Source organism: Antrostomus carolinensis, unplaced genomic scaffold, assembly GCF_000700745.2.
Source record: "Antrostomus carolinensis isolate BGI_N321 unplaced genomic scaffold, ASM70074v2 scaffold4238, whole genome shotgun sequence".
Lineage (NCBI taxonomy): Eukaryota > Metazoa > Chordata > Aves > Caprimulgiformes > Caprimulgidae > Antrostomus > Antrostomus carolinensis.
Window position 1 is genome coordinate 10680 of NW_010333528.1, and position 17706 is coordinate 28385.

General features: G+C 38.0%; 1 protein-coding gene across 1 annotated transcript in view; it reads right to left on the bottom strand.

The window, feature by feature from the left end:
• Positions 1-218: 218 nt before the first annotated feature.
• The window catches only part of LOC104529537 (transcription factor Sp4), a 19022-nt gene continuing 1534 nt past the window's right edge, over positions 219-17706 (bottom strand). The window contains 4 exon segments of the mRNA XM_010173876.1: positions 219-466; positions 1506-1705; positions 1945-2173; positions 17092-17706. The exon segment at positions 17092-17706 is cut by the window's right edge and continues 23 nt beyond it. Of these exon segments, the coding sequence (XP_010172178.1) occupies positions 219-466; positions 1506-1705; positions 1945-2173; positions 17092-17706 (1292 nt within the window).

The following is a 17706-nucleotide window of genomic DNA, read 5'->3' on the forward strand; positions in this document are numbered from 1 at the left end:
ATCCAGCACATCAATTTGCGCTGTTTGTATTTTTGAAATTTTTGTCTTGTTGCACCGGTGTACACTTCCCATGCTGACCCTCCAGCCTGGAACACTTACAGAAGTCATGACTGAAAACATGGTTTCCTGCTCTGTAATCCACTTCACCAGCTCACTTCCATATCCTGAAAGGTATGTAAACTTAAGTGCAGCACTAGGCATCCATACAAATGATCCTTTCAGAATTCTTCCATGTTTGTTGAAACATTAGGGGTTGCTGGGTTTGAATCTTGAGAAATGGCAGCAACAGTGACAATTCTTGGGGAACCAAGAACCTCAGTAACTGAAGAGTCCAGTTCTCCTGAGGTAACAATAGCAAGGGCTGTTCCACCACCCTTCTTGTTCTGATGAGTTTTGACGTGTTTTGAGAGATGGTCACTTCGCATAAACCTTTTAGAACATTCTGGGCACTCAAATCTTTTTTCACCTTTTTTAAAAGAAGAACAAAACCAAAACGTTACTGAAAGGGCATTGAACGCTTTTTGCTTGATCATCTGAATCTGAGCCTTTTCTACTCAACACTTCAAGTGTCTTTAAAAGGATACAATGTTTTCTTCCCCACCTGTCTGATTTCTAGGTCACAGGCTTTTGGGAAGCCAGTCTTCACTACTAAAATATTGTCAATAACTGTTTGCTATGCTGTGATTATCTGGAGAGAAGTTTGAATTTCAGGTCAGCAGAGAATTTTCATAAACTTCTATAAACTTGACAGAGTAGGCGAAGTAAAAGCCCTGAAAGAACTACTTGATAGCATTTTTTAAGAATACATTTATTATTTAGATTACAGTGATAAGAATGAATTTGGAAACATGAATCCCAAAGCTCCATGAAGATGTATGAAATCCATGTCAAGAGAGATAAATTCACCATACTAAAAAGTCCTGTCACTGTTCAAATGTAATTAATGCTTAGACTTCGAGTGCTATCTTGTGATGTTGTAAGTTCGGTGGGGGTGGGTGTGCAGAACCTTCTTGGGGATAGTAACACAAAGGCTTACAAAATTTTCAGTTTCTAAAAGGTCCCCCTTTTCAGTCTGAACTGGAAAGAGAACTTGCTTTATCAATTCTCACTTGAAACTTCAAGAAACTTCCCAAGAAGACAAAATCTGATGTATGGACTAGGTTAATAAATTTCTTAAGGACTGAGATAGTCCAAGTGAGGAAATCACAACCCTGGTCCACGGCCAATCCTACATGCGCAAGAAAGTTTGCCAAATTTAAATCAGGCATTAGCTAACACACATCAGCTATGTGAAGAACAGTTTGAACAGACCTAATTTTATTTATTTGATTTCACAATCAACTTGCATTGATGAAAACTGAGATCTACCACTTCCTGTTTTGAAGTTATTTTATTTACATTTAAAAGCAGTTTTCAGAGATCCTAATGAGACCTTTGATATTACTGTTTAAGCATCACTATGGTTCAGACTTGCTGTATTATGCACACAGAGAGGGCTGACCAACCTGTGTGGGTTCTTCTATGTCTTTGTAACTCATCGCTCCTTGTAAATCGCTTGCCACAAAAAATCCAGTTGCATATAAATGGTCTTTCACCAGTATGCCAGCGCAGATGTGCTCGAAGATGAGATGTCTTGCCATAAACTTTTCCACATCCTTCAATATGGCAGATATGTTGTTTCTTTTTTCCTGGCTCATTGCTGCCTCTAAAAAGATCAAATTTAACCAGGTAATAATTATACTCTAAAATATTATTAATTATTAGGAAAAATATTTCATGCTAATAGAGACAATCATAATCCTTTGTCTAAAAATAAATATATAAACATACTTTCTAATAGAAAGCACTAAAAAAAATGCAGGCAATATAAGAAAATGTCATTCCCAAATCAGGCAAACTGTGATAAGAAACCTAAATACATATTGATGAAATTGTTACATTTACCTTCCTTCTCCCTCTCTGCAATTAGGACATGAGCAGGCAACTCTTCTCAATCTCTTGCCAGGTTGCACTTCCTGGTCAGAAGCTTGTTGAGCTTGTTGCAGCTGCACTTGTGTTATCTGATCAGGACTAACAGCACCAATTGCTGCATTAGCAATGCCACCTACTGCTACAGTAACAGGAGCTATTGTGGCTTGCTGTACTTTCACTCCATCCTGTCCTTGCTGTTGACCTGTAAAATAAGAAAGTGTTTGTACCTTTTATTAGTCATTTCAGTAAGCGAAATGCACAAGTAAGCTTTATATGTTTTATGGAACAAAAATCCACCTAAAGTTAAGGGAAACCACAAAACAAATATTAAACACAGCCATTTTCCTGAAGCACTACCAGAAGACTTACCTGCTAGCTTAGATAGCCCTGTTTAATGTAATTTGTTATTAGAACAGCACAAGATTACAAATTACTGACTAAGAAATGTGAACTAGTTTAACAAGTGTTTTTTTTTCTCAAAAGCTGAGATAAATGAGAAAACATTAAACAAAATCTTACACAGAAATACTGCTAAATATGTTGCCAAATAACGTCTCTCCAATAACCTTTGAAAACATATCTACATTTATAACATCTATAAAACTACAATTAGCTAATTTTAAAAATTTGCTTTATAGCATGTAAAGAATTGTCACTTATCTTACACTCTGTCCTGAATCAACATGGAGCCACGAAGGAACTTTCACAAAGGAAAAAACCAAATGTGGAAGGACTAGCCCTTAAGAGCTGGCATACCAGAGCTTTGCTGTTTTGGGGTTTTTTGGTTGTTTGGTTGGTTTTTTTCTCCCCAGGATTCTCCACCTGGGATGGGGTAATCCTGGTTGGACTGGATGATCCTTATGGGTCCCTTCCAACTTGAGACATTCTATGATTTCCCCCCCCCAGAAGGGAGTGTTTTCAAGAAGACTGGAAAAGCAGCTTGACTGAATCAAATGGAATTCCAAGATTGACTTGATGAATTAAGAACTCAGTTTCATTGCCTAAGTTCATTGACCTAATTGGCTTTCTTGATCAAACAAAATCAGGTTTAATGTCTTGATATTAAAACCAAATAAAGACTATGCCAACATAGCTAAGAAGTGTAGCTTCTGGAGTAGCAAGTATTATGCTTGCTTAAAAAGTTAGTACTATACAGCCTAAGAAAATAACATGACAAACTAACTCTGACACAGATATGACTTCCAGCCACAATCTAACAACACTGAATGCCAGTCCTACCAATAACAGGAATGAGACAAGATATCATTAGATGCTGATGTCCTGGTTTTTAGCTGGGACAGAGGTAGGTATCATTTTAGTAGCTAGAACAGCACTGTGTTTTGGTTTTAGTATGGGATTTGTTATGAGAAGAATGTTGATAACATGCCAATGTTTTCAATTGTTGCTGGAAGTCAAAGGACTTCATGTTTTGCTAGTCTGCAGGTGCAGAGTCTATGAGAGGGTGAGAAACAGTAAAACTAACAAGCTGGATTGGCATTTAGATATGCCAATGCAATATTCCATATCATATAATGTAATGTTCAGTACATTATTGAGCATCACTCTCTTGTGGGGGTTCTCTCTCTCTCTCTTGCTCTCACTCTTCAGGGATTGCAGTTTCAGTTTCGGGATTGCTGCTCCTCTGGGATTGTTATCCGAGAACAGGCTGGGCTTGGTCGCTGGGTGATGAGCAACTGATGAGCAAGTCTTCATTTTCAGAATAGCTATGCACTGGAAATTTATTTCCCATATTCTAATGGGAAAGAAAATCACTCATGAAAATCCATGAGGGAGAATATGATAGGGTAAGGAGAACATTGTGGCATAAATGCAAATAATACTTGGGTCTAACAGTGGCAGAAGAGGACACAAGAGGTTCCAAATAAAGTGCTAGTTCAGGGGCAATTCCTTGTCAGGCTGTTAAGATGCTGAAGTGCTGACCGAGTGCTACGAATAGCCGGAGTCAAAGGTGGCTGCTTATTTTTGTTATATCTCATTATAATCTCTCATTATTATTATCTTTATATGATAATGTGACTTCTTGTGTTGAAAACCAGCTGCAGTTTTTAGTTAGCCAAAGATAAATAAATTAACAGGAAGAACTTGCTCAGCTTGTAGTCTTTCACAGAGCACAAACTGCTCTCCTATCTGTTAAACAAACCCTAGATGCAAACTCCTTTAATTCACAGAGCAGCACGATAAATGATGAGTTCACAAATGGTTACTGCAAAAGTTAAAGATGTAATAGGTATTATGGCCAAACCCACTGCAGCCTCTTATGCTATTTTCACTATCACTCACATTTTCAAGTACATTAATAATAATTACCCTTTGTCATTACAGGCTGTTAGAGGGACGACTCCCTCCATGTCACAAAATCCTATTTGAGCAAAAAAAATCCTGGGACCTAACAACTCAGTGGTCAGAACACAGCTGAAGAGCATAATTTTCTCTCCATTTTCCCTTTCTCTCTGATTTTCTTGAATTGTTATTAAAGTTTCAATGCAGCTTTCCCCTAGGTTGCCCTAACTTTCAGTTAATTGGTCGACTTACCAACCACAAAAGGGTCTTCTAATACTTCTTCAGAATACTGAGTACCACTGCTGACACATATTTCATCTGCTCCAAACTTTCCCTCTCCCATGTGAGGACTGTGTGTATCATGGAGTACAGGATACACACTACTGAGACACAACCTTAATCTATTTATTAAATGTAATATAGTGACACATCTAAGTATAAATTCTTCACAATAACTGTAAAGGTGATAATAAAAATACAGAAGAAAATGCCAAAAGTAAAATTGCTCAGGAAGACAATGACATTATACATATGGTTTCAGTTAAACAGTAATTAAATGACTGCTCTTTAGATGGCATTAACACAGTTATTCCATTTTCTAATGTGAATGTTGATTTTTGTCTTTAAATTAATCTCACAGAGTTGTTATTTTAAACTCATTTCCCTTGTATTCCACTTACTAAATTCAGCCGTATTTAAAGATCCAAGCCACAATATTCAAAATGCAAATCTCTACTTTTTGAGGTAAAAGAGTAACTGGAGGAAGATGGAGAAAAAAAAGACCTAGTAAAATACTACATATGACTTCTTACTAGTGGCCTTAAAATACCATTTAAGCCTCCCAGAAATTCTGCTACAATCGTGAGATCACTTGACATCACTTCTTCCTGACATACTCCAAGCCACAAGACCTGATATCACTATACTTCACCATTCATAATCAAACCCTTCAGAAACAAGAACTCTCATATTTCAACACAAATTTCAGAAAGATCTAGATAAATTATCACATGAGGGAACAAAGTCACACTTCAGTTCACCTGTGTTACTCTATGAGTTGTCAAAGCAGTCACCGCACATTTACACCTGCTTTTAGAATATAAAAAGTTCTTCTGAAGTTCCCACCATTTCTTTAATAGTAATTTACTGAAATTGTGAAACATTCTTGATTAACAAACCATCACTGAACTTCCGTGTGACTGAACTTTACTGCACCTACTGTCAAGTTACAGTGTTAAAGTACAACAAAATATTAGTGTACAAAATAACACTGATGCCAACTACTCCACTGTATTCCATTTTCTCTCAGGTCTAAGTTCTCTCTTTTGGATAGTAACCATTAATCTGACCACAATACAATATGAAAACAACAAGGCAACCTGATATGGTATTTATTTTGCAAATCAAGTGCAATAAGACTCTCACTCACTGCAATATTGCATGTATAATTATAACTGAATGCCATTAATAACAACATTATACAAATTCTTAAAGCTTTTCAAATAGAAGAACCTGCATGATTTTAGTCACTAATCTTTCCCATTTAAACAGTTAAGTAAATGTATTGCTTATCATCACAAGATAAAGGATTATCAAGATAAAGGACTGCACATCTTTTGTTCTTCAGCATCACTTAACTCAGCTTTCCAATTGTGCAGTAAAACTGCATCTTAGCAGTTACAACTCAAACACTTTCCAGTATACATGAGTCTGTAACACACTCATGCAGGAAAACTCAACAATTTTAAGCAATTACTATGAAGCCAAACTTTTATATATATATTTATCTCAGCCAATTTTAGGCTTCAATGCTAATTTGCAAAATAGCAACTCCCATAACACCACCTGGACGATCAAAGAAAGCTAGTGCATGGTACCTAGGAAGTACTTTCCTGCAGAATGACTGACCACCAAAGATCATGGTTATTAGGCTTGGTCATCCATTATAAGTCAAAACAAGTTTCCTTTTACTACATATTGCACCTGGACGTCTATTCTTCCTCACCTGAAGTAGCAAGCATGAAAATCTGCTGTTTGAGAAGAAAATTACTTAGGTTTTTCTAAATCTTGACTCCCGTGATTTCTCTGGATCATTAAAGCTATCTTGGAAGGAAGAGAAATTTAAGACTAAGAAAAAGGACACTTGTGGTACTTAGCTCCCCAGAACAATCTGTGTAGACTTCCCGTTACTGTTGTGTAACCAGCATTCAGCAGTCAAAAAGACGACAGCATTAAATGACAGAGTTACCTCAGTAGCATGCACCTTACTGCAAAATCCGATGAACCCATTGCAAAATGTACCTAGAGTCAGAGTGGCTAATGTTGCAAAAAATAAAATTTGTTCAACTGTGTATTCTAAAAGTGAAAGAGAAGGTTGCAACAATGATAATCATCATTCAATGGATATTACTACTGGACAAATAAGTAAAGTTAATGACAGCCTGCAGAGTTCCAAAGCTCTACAAGCATCAGAGCTGATGCAGCAACTCACCTGTTCAACAACTTACCGATGCAAAGCAATGGAGAGAAAAGAGGTTACTCATCTTCCCTTCTCCTGCACACACCAACTACAGTCAACTTCAGCTTGCAACCATTCTTTATTCTAACATTTTTTTTCAGTTACTTACAGATAAATTATAATAAGATATGTTTTTACATATATTTATTTTTATAATATATTATTATTTAGAATAATATATATATATATATATAAATAAAATACTATGATTAAGATATAGCCAAGTTTTAAAATTTTTTTAAAAGTCTCTGGCAATTGTTTATAGTCAGAGACCTTTTTTTCCCAAACAAAATCTACTAGGAAGCTTTTATGCTGAAGAATGAAGTGCAAATCATGTCTTAAAATTAAATGTATGTGAAGACTGAGTGTTTCAGTATTTACACAGAAGACAATGCAATTCAGTGCTACTTAAATGGTATGCAGACAATTCTGCTCTCTCTTCTACCTTGAAGCAGTGGTATATAAAGATTTATGAAGAAACAATACATGATAAGGGAAGAATTTCCCAGAACAGAAACTGTACAAGGGCTGATGGAAGGGACCCACACATTCTGTAGAGAAGAACAGTTTAGAGTAGAGGGAGGAACTGGATCTACCCAACTACTACAATAAATTTGGGTTACTACAGCACAGCATTGTGTCCAGATGCTACTGCAAGCAGAAAGTTTCCAGTGCAAACTGCAGCATCAACTAGACATTGCAGCAAGTTTCTGTCTTTTGCCTGTTGCCAACTTTGACAAGATTTGTAAGAACTTATCCTCTCCTCCAAAAGCTTCCTACGTTAAACGGCTCAGTGTGTTCAAAAATTACTGAACAGAATCATAATTATGTTTAACTCCTGTGAAAAATGCCACTTAAATGCATGAGATGTAAGGCATTAAAAAGTTTTAAACACCATAAAAAACCTGAAGGTTTTTTTTTTCCATTTTGTGCAAGAATCTTACTGACAACACAAAGACAAAACAATGCCCAAGAAGCTTCATGAAGATAATTTAAAGACTTTTCAAAAATACAAGGCTTTACCCAAGTGCTTTAGGACAACCTGAAGTTACTTCAATACTTTGAGACAGAAAAGAAGTTTTCCTAGCTGGTAGTATCTTTCATTAAAGCCATTTTTCTTTTTATTACTTTATTAAACATATGAAAGAGCTACCACAAACACAATACAGAAAAACCTATAGAGAAACAACATAAAAATCAACCACAGAGCTACAGTTTCACAAAATTCAGTCTTGCACAACCAAGTAGAGGTTTCAATCACAGCTAGGCAATGCCTCTGGTTGCTGCAGAATGTCAGATGCACTGCATGGAAACTAGTAGCAGATCTAAGAATTGGAGGTTTTAAAGTTTACTTTTATGGAACATCTCCCTCTAACCCACCATCCCACCCCAACTCTCAGGTTATTCTACAGTTTATAGCCACAACAGAATATAACCCAGTTCTTTTTTCCACCTCTCCCCCTTAACACTGAAATAGGGATAGGACTAGAAAGAAACTTGTTGCCTGTTAGCCTCTACGGTTTGACTAGAGGAGCTCAATACCTGACAAACTGTAAGAAAAAACCCAAACCAAACCAAAAGTCTATCTTACAGACTTCTGCCATATGGAAACTAAAATACTGGTCTCAAGAAGTGTGTTTTTCAACATCTCGGTTCAATTTCTCTATATTACCACGGAAATAGTAATAACCTTGAAAGGACAGAAGGAGGCTGACATGAAAAAATATAAGTTACATTTCCAGTACTCTGTTTTTTGGGAGGGGAGGGGAATGGTTTTTTTGGTTGGGTTTTGTGGGGATTTTGACCACAGTTTAGCTAGCTTCTTCTATTTTACACTTGCCTAGAAGGTTCATGAATGTCCTTAAAGTAAACCGTGTAGTAATGGAAGAACAAGGTTGGTTTAGTGCAGATCTAAGCACCCTTAAAAAAACAAACAAACAAACAAAAACACCTAAAAGAACTGATGAAGATGTGCAGTATCACTTAGCTTGCTTGCTTGACATTTTCTTAACAGCAATTCATTTCCTGCTCTATATGCTCTGATTTCTGACAACAGGGAAGGAAAGAGGGAATGGCAAAACCTGATTTTTTCAGAGACTGCACCTATATAGATGAAACGTTTTTGTAAGACCACATACTCTAAAAGGGAAATACAGTTTTACTAACATTCTTCTTTGAAGACTTAAGAATTTCCATTTAATTCTTGAAGTTAATAGCATAGAAAAAGCTCATTAGAAACCTGTTTCACCTCATAATTATCAGCAAAGTTGGTACTTGAAATGCTTTTCCTTCCCACTTTATCTGGAAGCAAAGATTATGTCATGTTTTGCTACTCACAGGTCAGGCAGAAAAGGCTTGTTTTACTTATGCATTTTTACCAGGTTATTCTCCATAGGCAATTTAGCTGAACAGGTAGATTGTACATTCCCTACGCATCAAGTTCAGGAACAGTATAATGATACTTTATTTTTAAGCTACCATCACCAAGGCAAACATTTGTTTTCACCAGTACTGTTTGTTGTTAAACTGTTTCTGCCCCTATTTTGAATTTCAGTTTAAGAAAATCCCACAACCAAAGTAATTTTGTCATTAGAAGACTGAATGCTTCTCCTGTAATTACTCTGAAGCATTTGAAAAGGATGCCAGTGCTATAATATTTAGAACACTGTGGTTCTGCAACAATTCTCAGCTCAAGGCAACCTGAGAACAGTTGTAACTGATCCTTTCATGGCTTTGGAGAAAGTATGCTAAATTTCTATAGTCCGCCCAACTACACCCTCAGAATGCCAAGTAACACACTATGAAGTACAAAACTAAGAAAAACTCCTGCATTTCTTCTGTTTTTGTGGAAAATAGCTCAGTTCTTTGTACTTATCTTTTTATTGCAGATTCCATAGCTTGCTGCAGGCTGTTTCTTTCAAGGTATTTGCTGCAGCTTGCTCGCCAATGAACATCCAGGGAAACACTGGATGTTATTAAAAAAAAAAAAAAAAAGATCATGCAACCACCATCCTTCCGCTCCTTCAACTTCCACCCTTGGTACTTATATTTGCTATATTTGCCAGTTTGCTTGTACATACCATAGCTCTCTTAAACCCTTTTTGCCTTGTTACCACCTACAGGCATCCCTCCATGCTTAGCTACACAACTTGCTGAGTTCTGCTTCTACCCATACTCACATTAACATGAGCAAGGAGACCCACAGGTTACACACTGTCATGAAAATGCATTTTCTTTTGTTCAACAACGTAAGTGTAACATTCTAGGACTTCAGACTAAACACCTTCCCTTCCCTCAGTAACTAGCATAAGCGATACAGACAATAGAAGACTGAGTGGTATATAAAAGTGAATCCCATAATTTGATTTTTCATAATACAGGAGTTTGAGAACATTAAATACAAGTGTGTCTTACACAGTAACTAAGACACAATATTGCAGACAAGTACTGAACAAGTAAAAAAATTTACACGGATTCAAAGACAAATTCACAGAAGAAAAGAAATGCAACACGGATTATTAAATAAAAAAAAAAAAAAAAATCCCATTTCTGTCTCAGGAAGACCTGAGTTGCAGATCACTGAATGGTGGGAAAAGTATCTGAGCAGATAATTATGCATCACCTGCAGTCAGCATCAGACAGGGTCAGAAACACCTCTGACTCCTATAATCACAGAATCATAGAATGGTTTGGGTTTGAAGGGACCTTAAAGATGACCTAGTTCCAAGCCCCCTGCTGTGGGCACGGACATCTTCCACTAGACCAGGTTGCTCAAAGTTTCATCCAACCTGATTTTGAATACTTCTTCCAGTGATGGGGCATCCACAATTTCTCTGGACAGCCTGTTCTAGCATCTCACCACCTCCACAGTAAAGAATTTCTTCCTTATGTTCAATCTAAACCTACCCTTTTTCAGCTTAAAACTGCTGCCCCTTGTCCCGGGACTATAGGCAAGCCTTAGTAAAAAGTATCTCTCAGTCTTTCTTACTTACAAGCTTCCTTTGTATATTGAAGGGCTACAATAAGGTCTCCCAAGAGCCTTTTCTTCACCAGTCTGAACAAACCCAATTCTCCCAGCCTTTCTTCATAGCAGACATGCTCCAGCCCTCTGATCATTTCCATGGCCCTCCTCTGGACCCACTCTAACAAGTCCCTGTCTGTCTTCTCCTGGAGATCCCAGAACTGGATATAGTACTACAGACAGGGTCTCACAAGAGCAGAGAAGAGGGAGAGAATCACATCCCTCAAACCACTGGTCTTGCTTCTTTTTATGAAGCATTTTTAGGCAGCCTAGGATACAGTTGGCTTTCTGGGCTGCAAGCACACATTGGTCACTCATATCCAATTTTTCATTCATCAGTATTCCTAAGCCTTTCTCTGCAGGGCTGCTCTCAATCCATTCATCGCTCTGTATTAATATTGGGGATTGCCCCAACCCAGGTGCAGGACTTTGCAGTTGGCCTTGCTGAATCTCATGAGGTTCACACAAGCCCACTTCTTAAGCTTGTCCAGGTCCTTCTGAGTGGCGTGTCAACCACACCACTCAGCTTGGTATCATCTGCAAACTTGCTGAGGGCACGCTCAATCCCACTATGTCATTAATGAGATATTAAACAGGACTGGTCCAAATACAGACCCCTGAGGGCCACCAGTGATTACTGATCTCCATTTGGAAATTGAGCCACTCCTTGGAAGTGGCGATCCAGTCGATTCCTTATCCATCTAACAGTCCACCCATAAAGCCCATCTCTCTCTAAGGCTATTGTACAGGCCTGTATCAAAGGCCTTACGTTAAGTCATGGTTGATGATATCAGCTCCTCTTCCCTTACCTACCAACACAGTCACTCCATCGTAGAAGTCTGTCACGCTAGTCAGGCACGATTTACTCTTTGTGAAGCCACGTTGGCCATCTCAAATCACCTCTGTCACCCATATGCCTTGACATAGCTTCTAGGAGGAATTGCTCAATGATCTTACCAGGCACAGAGGTGAGGATGACTGGTGGGGAGTTCCCAGGATCTTCCTTTTTACATTTTTTAAAAAGGTGTGCGATGTTTCCCTTTTTCCAGTTGCTGTTCCTAAGTCACAGGTATTTAGTCTTATGCACCATTTTATTCCTATTTCAAGAATTTGGTAGAATGTTTCAAACTTTAGAACTCCTCTGCAAAGTATGAACCAGAATGATAGTAATATCTAAACAATGTCTTCAGTCTTTGAGCAGTAAGTCATAAAACTAGTGATTGTCGCACTGGGTTTCTAAAGAAGGAAATGCAAAACAAAACCTTGAAGACAGGATGAAGTTGGACGCAGACAAATGAGAAAAGGTCCAAGAAAGCAGGAGGAGACGTGGAGGCACTGACAAATTGCATAACTACTAATAGCGCACTGAAAAGAGAAAAATGCCTTAGTAACTCACGTTACTGCAGAGTATGAAACAAAAGGGCAAGGTTTGTTACGTTTTTAAAGTGAATAAATAAATAATAAGAACACTTGCTATTGGACTTCACTGTCATTAATAACTGGTTTAGAGTCCAGAGCACATCTCTGCAAAAGACTTAAAACTCTGCAGTTCCCGTATCGCCGAGCAACAGACTGTTCCACTGAACAGAAGTAATTCCTCCAGGTTATTTTGGTGGATGAACTCTGAATTTCCCATAAATCAGGCCATGTGTCACCACTCACCTTAAAACAAAATGGCTTGAACTTGAGTTGCAAGGTGATGGAATTTGGTGACTTTTGCCTAAAGCAACTAACAAATCTTGGACCAATCATACATAAAATACAAGTAGTATTTTTTACTATTTTTAAAACAAAAGTCTCTCATACACTTTTGTATGGGACAAACACCTTCATCATGATGTAAAACTACTTCAAGATGTATAATTAATGTAGATACAAGTCTGAGCTATTACTTTTTTTTTCCCCTTCCCATAAGAAACAGGGAACTATTCTGAAAACACATCATTTCCACCACCACTAGATTCCCACCATCAGCAAATCAATGAACAAGTTCATAAAAAGCCTGTGATGCCTTGTGAAGGCTCCAATGAAAGAAATCCTACAGGTAGAACATGAAACTTTTACAGGGAAACCATTAATACTGAGCATTTCATTACAGTTCAACTGGTCTGTCTTATCTCACCCCCTATTCTTCAGCATTCACAGATGTTCACATTCCGTGCTATTCCTAAAACACACTCCAAGCCCAATGTGTTGAGGGACAAAGAAACTTAGCCCACCTAAGTGAAATGGTTTTATGAACTATATATTTTTCTTAGAACCATCTAGTACTAAAACAAGTTCCTTCCACATAGTTGCTTATCTTGTGAATTAACACATCTGGACAAATAAAAAGGCCTGAAAATAAGCTTCAAAAAGGCAAAGAATATCTTATTTTAACAAGGGGATGGGGAGGTAGGGAGGACAGGGATTCTTCAAACTTGCATCTACAGCTATCACAGCAGAAGCCTTGAAAAAAGGCAAGGGAAGTGGGCAGTACCCACTTGTCCCCAAGCTCATAGGGGCTAAATTCTGGAAGTCACCACCTATTGATGTTAAAAGCTATCCATTCCACAGGGAATCATGTATAAAACAACAATTCACACAGCACAGAAGAAATACAGTTTACTTTGAACAGAACTAGCTTGCTTAAAGGCCGTGACAGGTACTGATCTTGTAGCAAGGCAAGTATTTGTAGATGTCTGCATGTTGCTTTTATGTAGTCAGTTGATAGCTGTTAATTAAATAATTGTTTAAAGATCTGTTTTTAAGGCCAAGAGAGACGTTGTTTCTGTTTTCTCATCCAGCTTTCTTCTGTACATTTAATTACTCCTTTGACTGACACTTTGTATGTCACCTCAGCAAAATTTCACAGAATCAGAGTGGTTTAGACTGGAAGGTACCTCTGCAGGTCATCTAGTCCAACCACTCTGCTCAACTGGGGCCATCTACAGCAGGTTGTCCAAGACCATGTCCAGACAGCTTTTGAACACCTCCAAAGATGGAAAGTCCACAACCTCTCTGGGCAACCTGTCTCAGTGCTCAGTCACTCTCACAATAAAAAAGTTATTTTCCTCTACATTATTGACATTGAATGAGTTCTACCTCAGACCAGAAAGTGAAAGGATGCAAGAACTTTTCTGCCTTGCCCTGCTTTTTGACCACGCACAACATACAACTCAGAAGTGTGATACTTACCAAGAGCAACATTTGAATTTTTAATGGAAAAATACAACCAAAAAACCCAAACACACTTACTCATCTTGCTTGGTGCAAAGTAGAGCCTACACACCTTGGGATCAGACACTTCAAATAACAAAGGTTATAAAAAGCAGACCAAAATATATTTACTTCAAGATTTTAATATTTTTCTTCCAAAGGTGAAATTTGTCTCTTTTGGAATTTAGAATTTGTTTGACCAAAAAAAAAAAAGTTCTATAGCTTACCATTTCCATAATAATTTAAGCTAAGAGTTTTTGTTATTTGCAGTTAATTATTTAGAGTTTTATTGCTTTACTATTTAATTTACTACTGAAAAACTAAGAAAAACGTACCTAAATTACCCCATTGTAGAAATAACTAGGACAACCAATGTTCATGAAACAGAAATACAACACAAATAAAAGAACAGATATTTCAGACAAATACTTATTTTGATTATTTTTTTTTCCTGAAATTCAACTGGCTTGATCAGTTAGATTTGCTCGAAGTACAAAGTAACTTGGTTTTCCTAAAAAAAGTTAGAACACCTGAATCTATGCATGAGGCGAGTCCTTCACTCAGTCTTTTCCCTGACACTCTCTCGACATCCTCCACACGGCTCATTTCTAACACCTATTTCTACTGCTCATTTGTAGCAAATGATCCATTTTGGAGAGTTGATTTAATGAACAAGAGTTCACACCAACAAGCTTAGGTACTGCAGAAAAAGAATGGAAATACCAGTCTCCAGATGTTGAGGTAACTGAGTGGTTTATTTTTTAAAAAAGGTTTCCCATAACAACAATAACAAAAAACATTTCAAATAAAAAACAGCAAACCTGAGGAAATTAATAGCCCCGATCAAGAAACTTATTCCTTATAAGTGGCAAGCAATGTTTAGATTTTAGCATGTTTTTAATTTTCTATTTCATAACCATTCTTTCCTTGAATACTTAATATAGCATTAAGGACTGTACATCACGCTCTACATGCTCCTTTCCATGCTACCACGTCTTCCACTCCCCAAGTGTAGCAACGGGAAGTTTCACAGGAAAGAAGCAGAGACAAATAAGAAAGAAATTATAACTAATCTCTCACATTCTCAAAGTTTGTTCTTTCTCCATAACCTCAAGCCTCGGGGAACAGAAATAGTACCTTACACACAAAGGAATGGAGAAAAGGTCGGAGGATTCACTGCCGCTAGCAGAAAATTTTAAGTGCTACGGAAACAGCCATAAGGCCTACCTGGATTTAAAAAACCCACAATCAGTGGAGTGGAATTCAGTGGTCACAAAGCTCACGTTGAGTTAACGTATGAACCCTGTATGGCAAAGGCTCGGCTTCTCCAGGACCATACTTGTGACTCAGTCCCCTTCTTTCAGCCTCAGTTACAAATCTCAATCTCTTTATTTTCCAAAAGACATTACATGCAAACAGAGGTGCAGTCAAGATAACTGAGTAAGATGATATTAATAATCTCTTGTTCTAATACCTATTAGCATGTACTGAGCAGTTGTACACCATTAGTAAGCAGGAAAAAACTGCACACAGAAAGGTTCTTCCTGCACCCCCAAATCTAGGCTGTCCCCGAAGCAGGATTCCTATGGAGAGTCCCCTGACAAAGCAGGAATCTGTGTCTAACAGGAGTCAGCCAGCACCTTCCCATCAAGAAAAAATTCTTCCAAGGCAAATCTGTCTGCAAGATACTGTAGCAGCTGGTCAGTTCCAGCCAACTGAAACTTCTTTCTGAACCATTACAGCTAAACACAAGGTCAAGATTTTAATTCTGATTACCCAGATCAACATTTCTGTAACATTCCCTTAAGTAAGCCAAGTTTATTACATCCAACCCAGCTCTTAGTGTTTCAACAGGCCATCAACTGCCAAAGAGCACCATAGCAGATGAAATCCTCCCAATGGCAAATTTCTTATGAAACTATGTTTAGTCTCCTCAAAAATGTATTAACTAAAGGGAACCATCCTTTGCCCAGTTAAACATTTCTCATCTTAGTATATGATTATAAAAACAAACAAACAAACAAACTCAAAGCAATTAAGAGTCAATATGATACTAAAGTTTGTTTATGCAGACCTGACAGTAGTTAAACATGAGGTTTTTTTCTTACAGTTTTATACTAAAAAACTGTGTCTATAGTCAGGTTGCTGTTAAGACAAGAGTTTATTGTAACTACTACAACAGAAGACTTTTATTTGTATGAAATAAAATCAAGCTCATGTAAGCAGTTATCAAACTGGCAGAGAGAACCCCTAAATCAAGTTTCACTGAAATGTTAGAAGTTGGCAAGTTTTTACACACAGAGTTGCCCTTCTGGGACGCTGCAGGGACCTTGCGCAGAATTTATTTCAGAGCTAAGCTCTGTTATCCAGCCTAGAGCCTTTTAACAGCTCCTTTCCCAACTATTAGACCAGCATAACCAAACATGCATTCCATAATACATATTGAGTTCATCAGCAAGTACTGAGGTACAGTTACCAGTTGTTTTTATTTTTTTAAAAAAGACAAGTCACAGGCACTATACTGTGGGCAAGCATGCCTTATTCCACTCCATCTCTTTGCAGAACTCAAGCTTTTAAGGGAACAACTTCAGGAGCTAGTGCAGAATACAACAAATAGTTCCACAGAAACACATGCCATGGCACAAGATATCCCCATTCACATACTGTCGCTTTTCTCATCCTATGTCCCCCATGCAGAGATTAGGAATACTGCCTGGTTGGAGGAAGTTTTTTGTTGGGTTTTTTTTTTAAAACATATCAAAGCTCTAACAGTAAAGTCTCACATTCACTCCCAAAGCCTACAAGTGTTTCATAAGATGGAAAACAGGATCATTTAAGGATAGTTTATCAAATACAAACAGTTCCATTTCAATTAACACAACTGATAATATTAGCTCTATGTTTAGGAGAACTGTCAGCTATGTTAAAATCTGAATTTCAGTTATAAGTATAAGGTATTTCCTCACAGTTAAGGGTTTAACGTTTACTACAGAAAATCCTGAAAAAAGTACTAATTTAAGACTGACTGGTATTCTTGCAAAAAAACCCCAAACCAAACCCAAAACTCTGTCAGATGACTCACCTGCAACACTGGTAATGGTAACAGGAACTCCTTGAACTTGAACACCTGCAGCACCCAGGTTGGCAACACTTACTGTTTGAAGATTAGGTACTGAAGCAAGCTGGGCAGCGTTCAGAGTGATGGGGGTACCAGCAACAGCCACTGGTGCAATCTGGGCAATGGTTGCGCCACCACTTGAAGACACAGGGGTAATGGTTAGCTGTTGGGGTAACCCAGCATTTTGAACTTGAAGATTTGAAAGGCTTTGCAGATTCTGAACCTGTACAGTTTGCCAGCTGATCTGCCCTGATGGTGTTAAAGTTGGAGCCCTGATGAGCACCTGAGTTGGACTCACTGCCTGCAGCTGAACATTCTGCAACGGCTGCTGCTGGATGGTCTGTATAGTCTGTCCTGACTGGAGCTGAAATGACTGTGGAGGAATGGCCTGAATAATCTGCTGTTGAGGCTGCTGGATCTGTATCTGCTGCAGAATAGGCTGACCTACGATTTGGACCTGCTGAAGGGACCCCGACTGATCTTGGACATTCTGTAGTCCATTAGACTGAAGTTGACTAGAGCTCTGGGCTTCAGAGTCTGTAGCAGTTGTCTGAGGTTCTTCAGTCGTCTGCTCTGAAC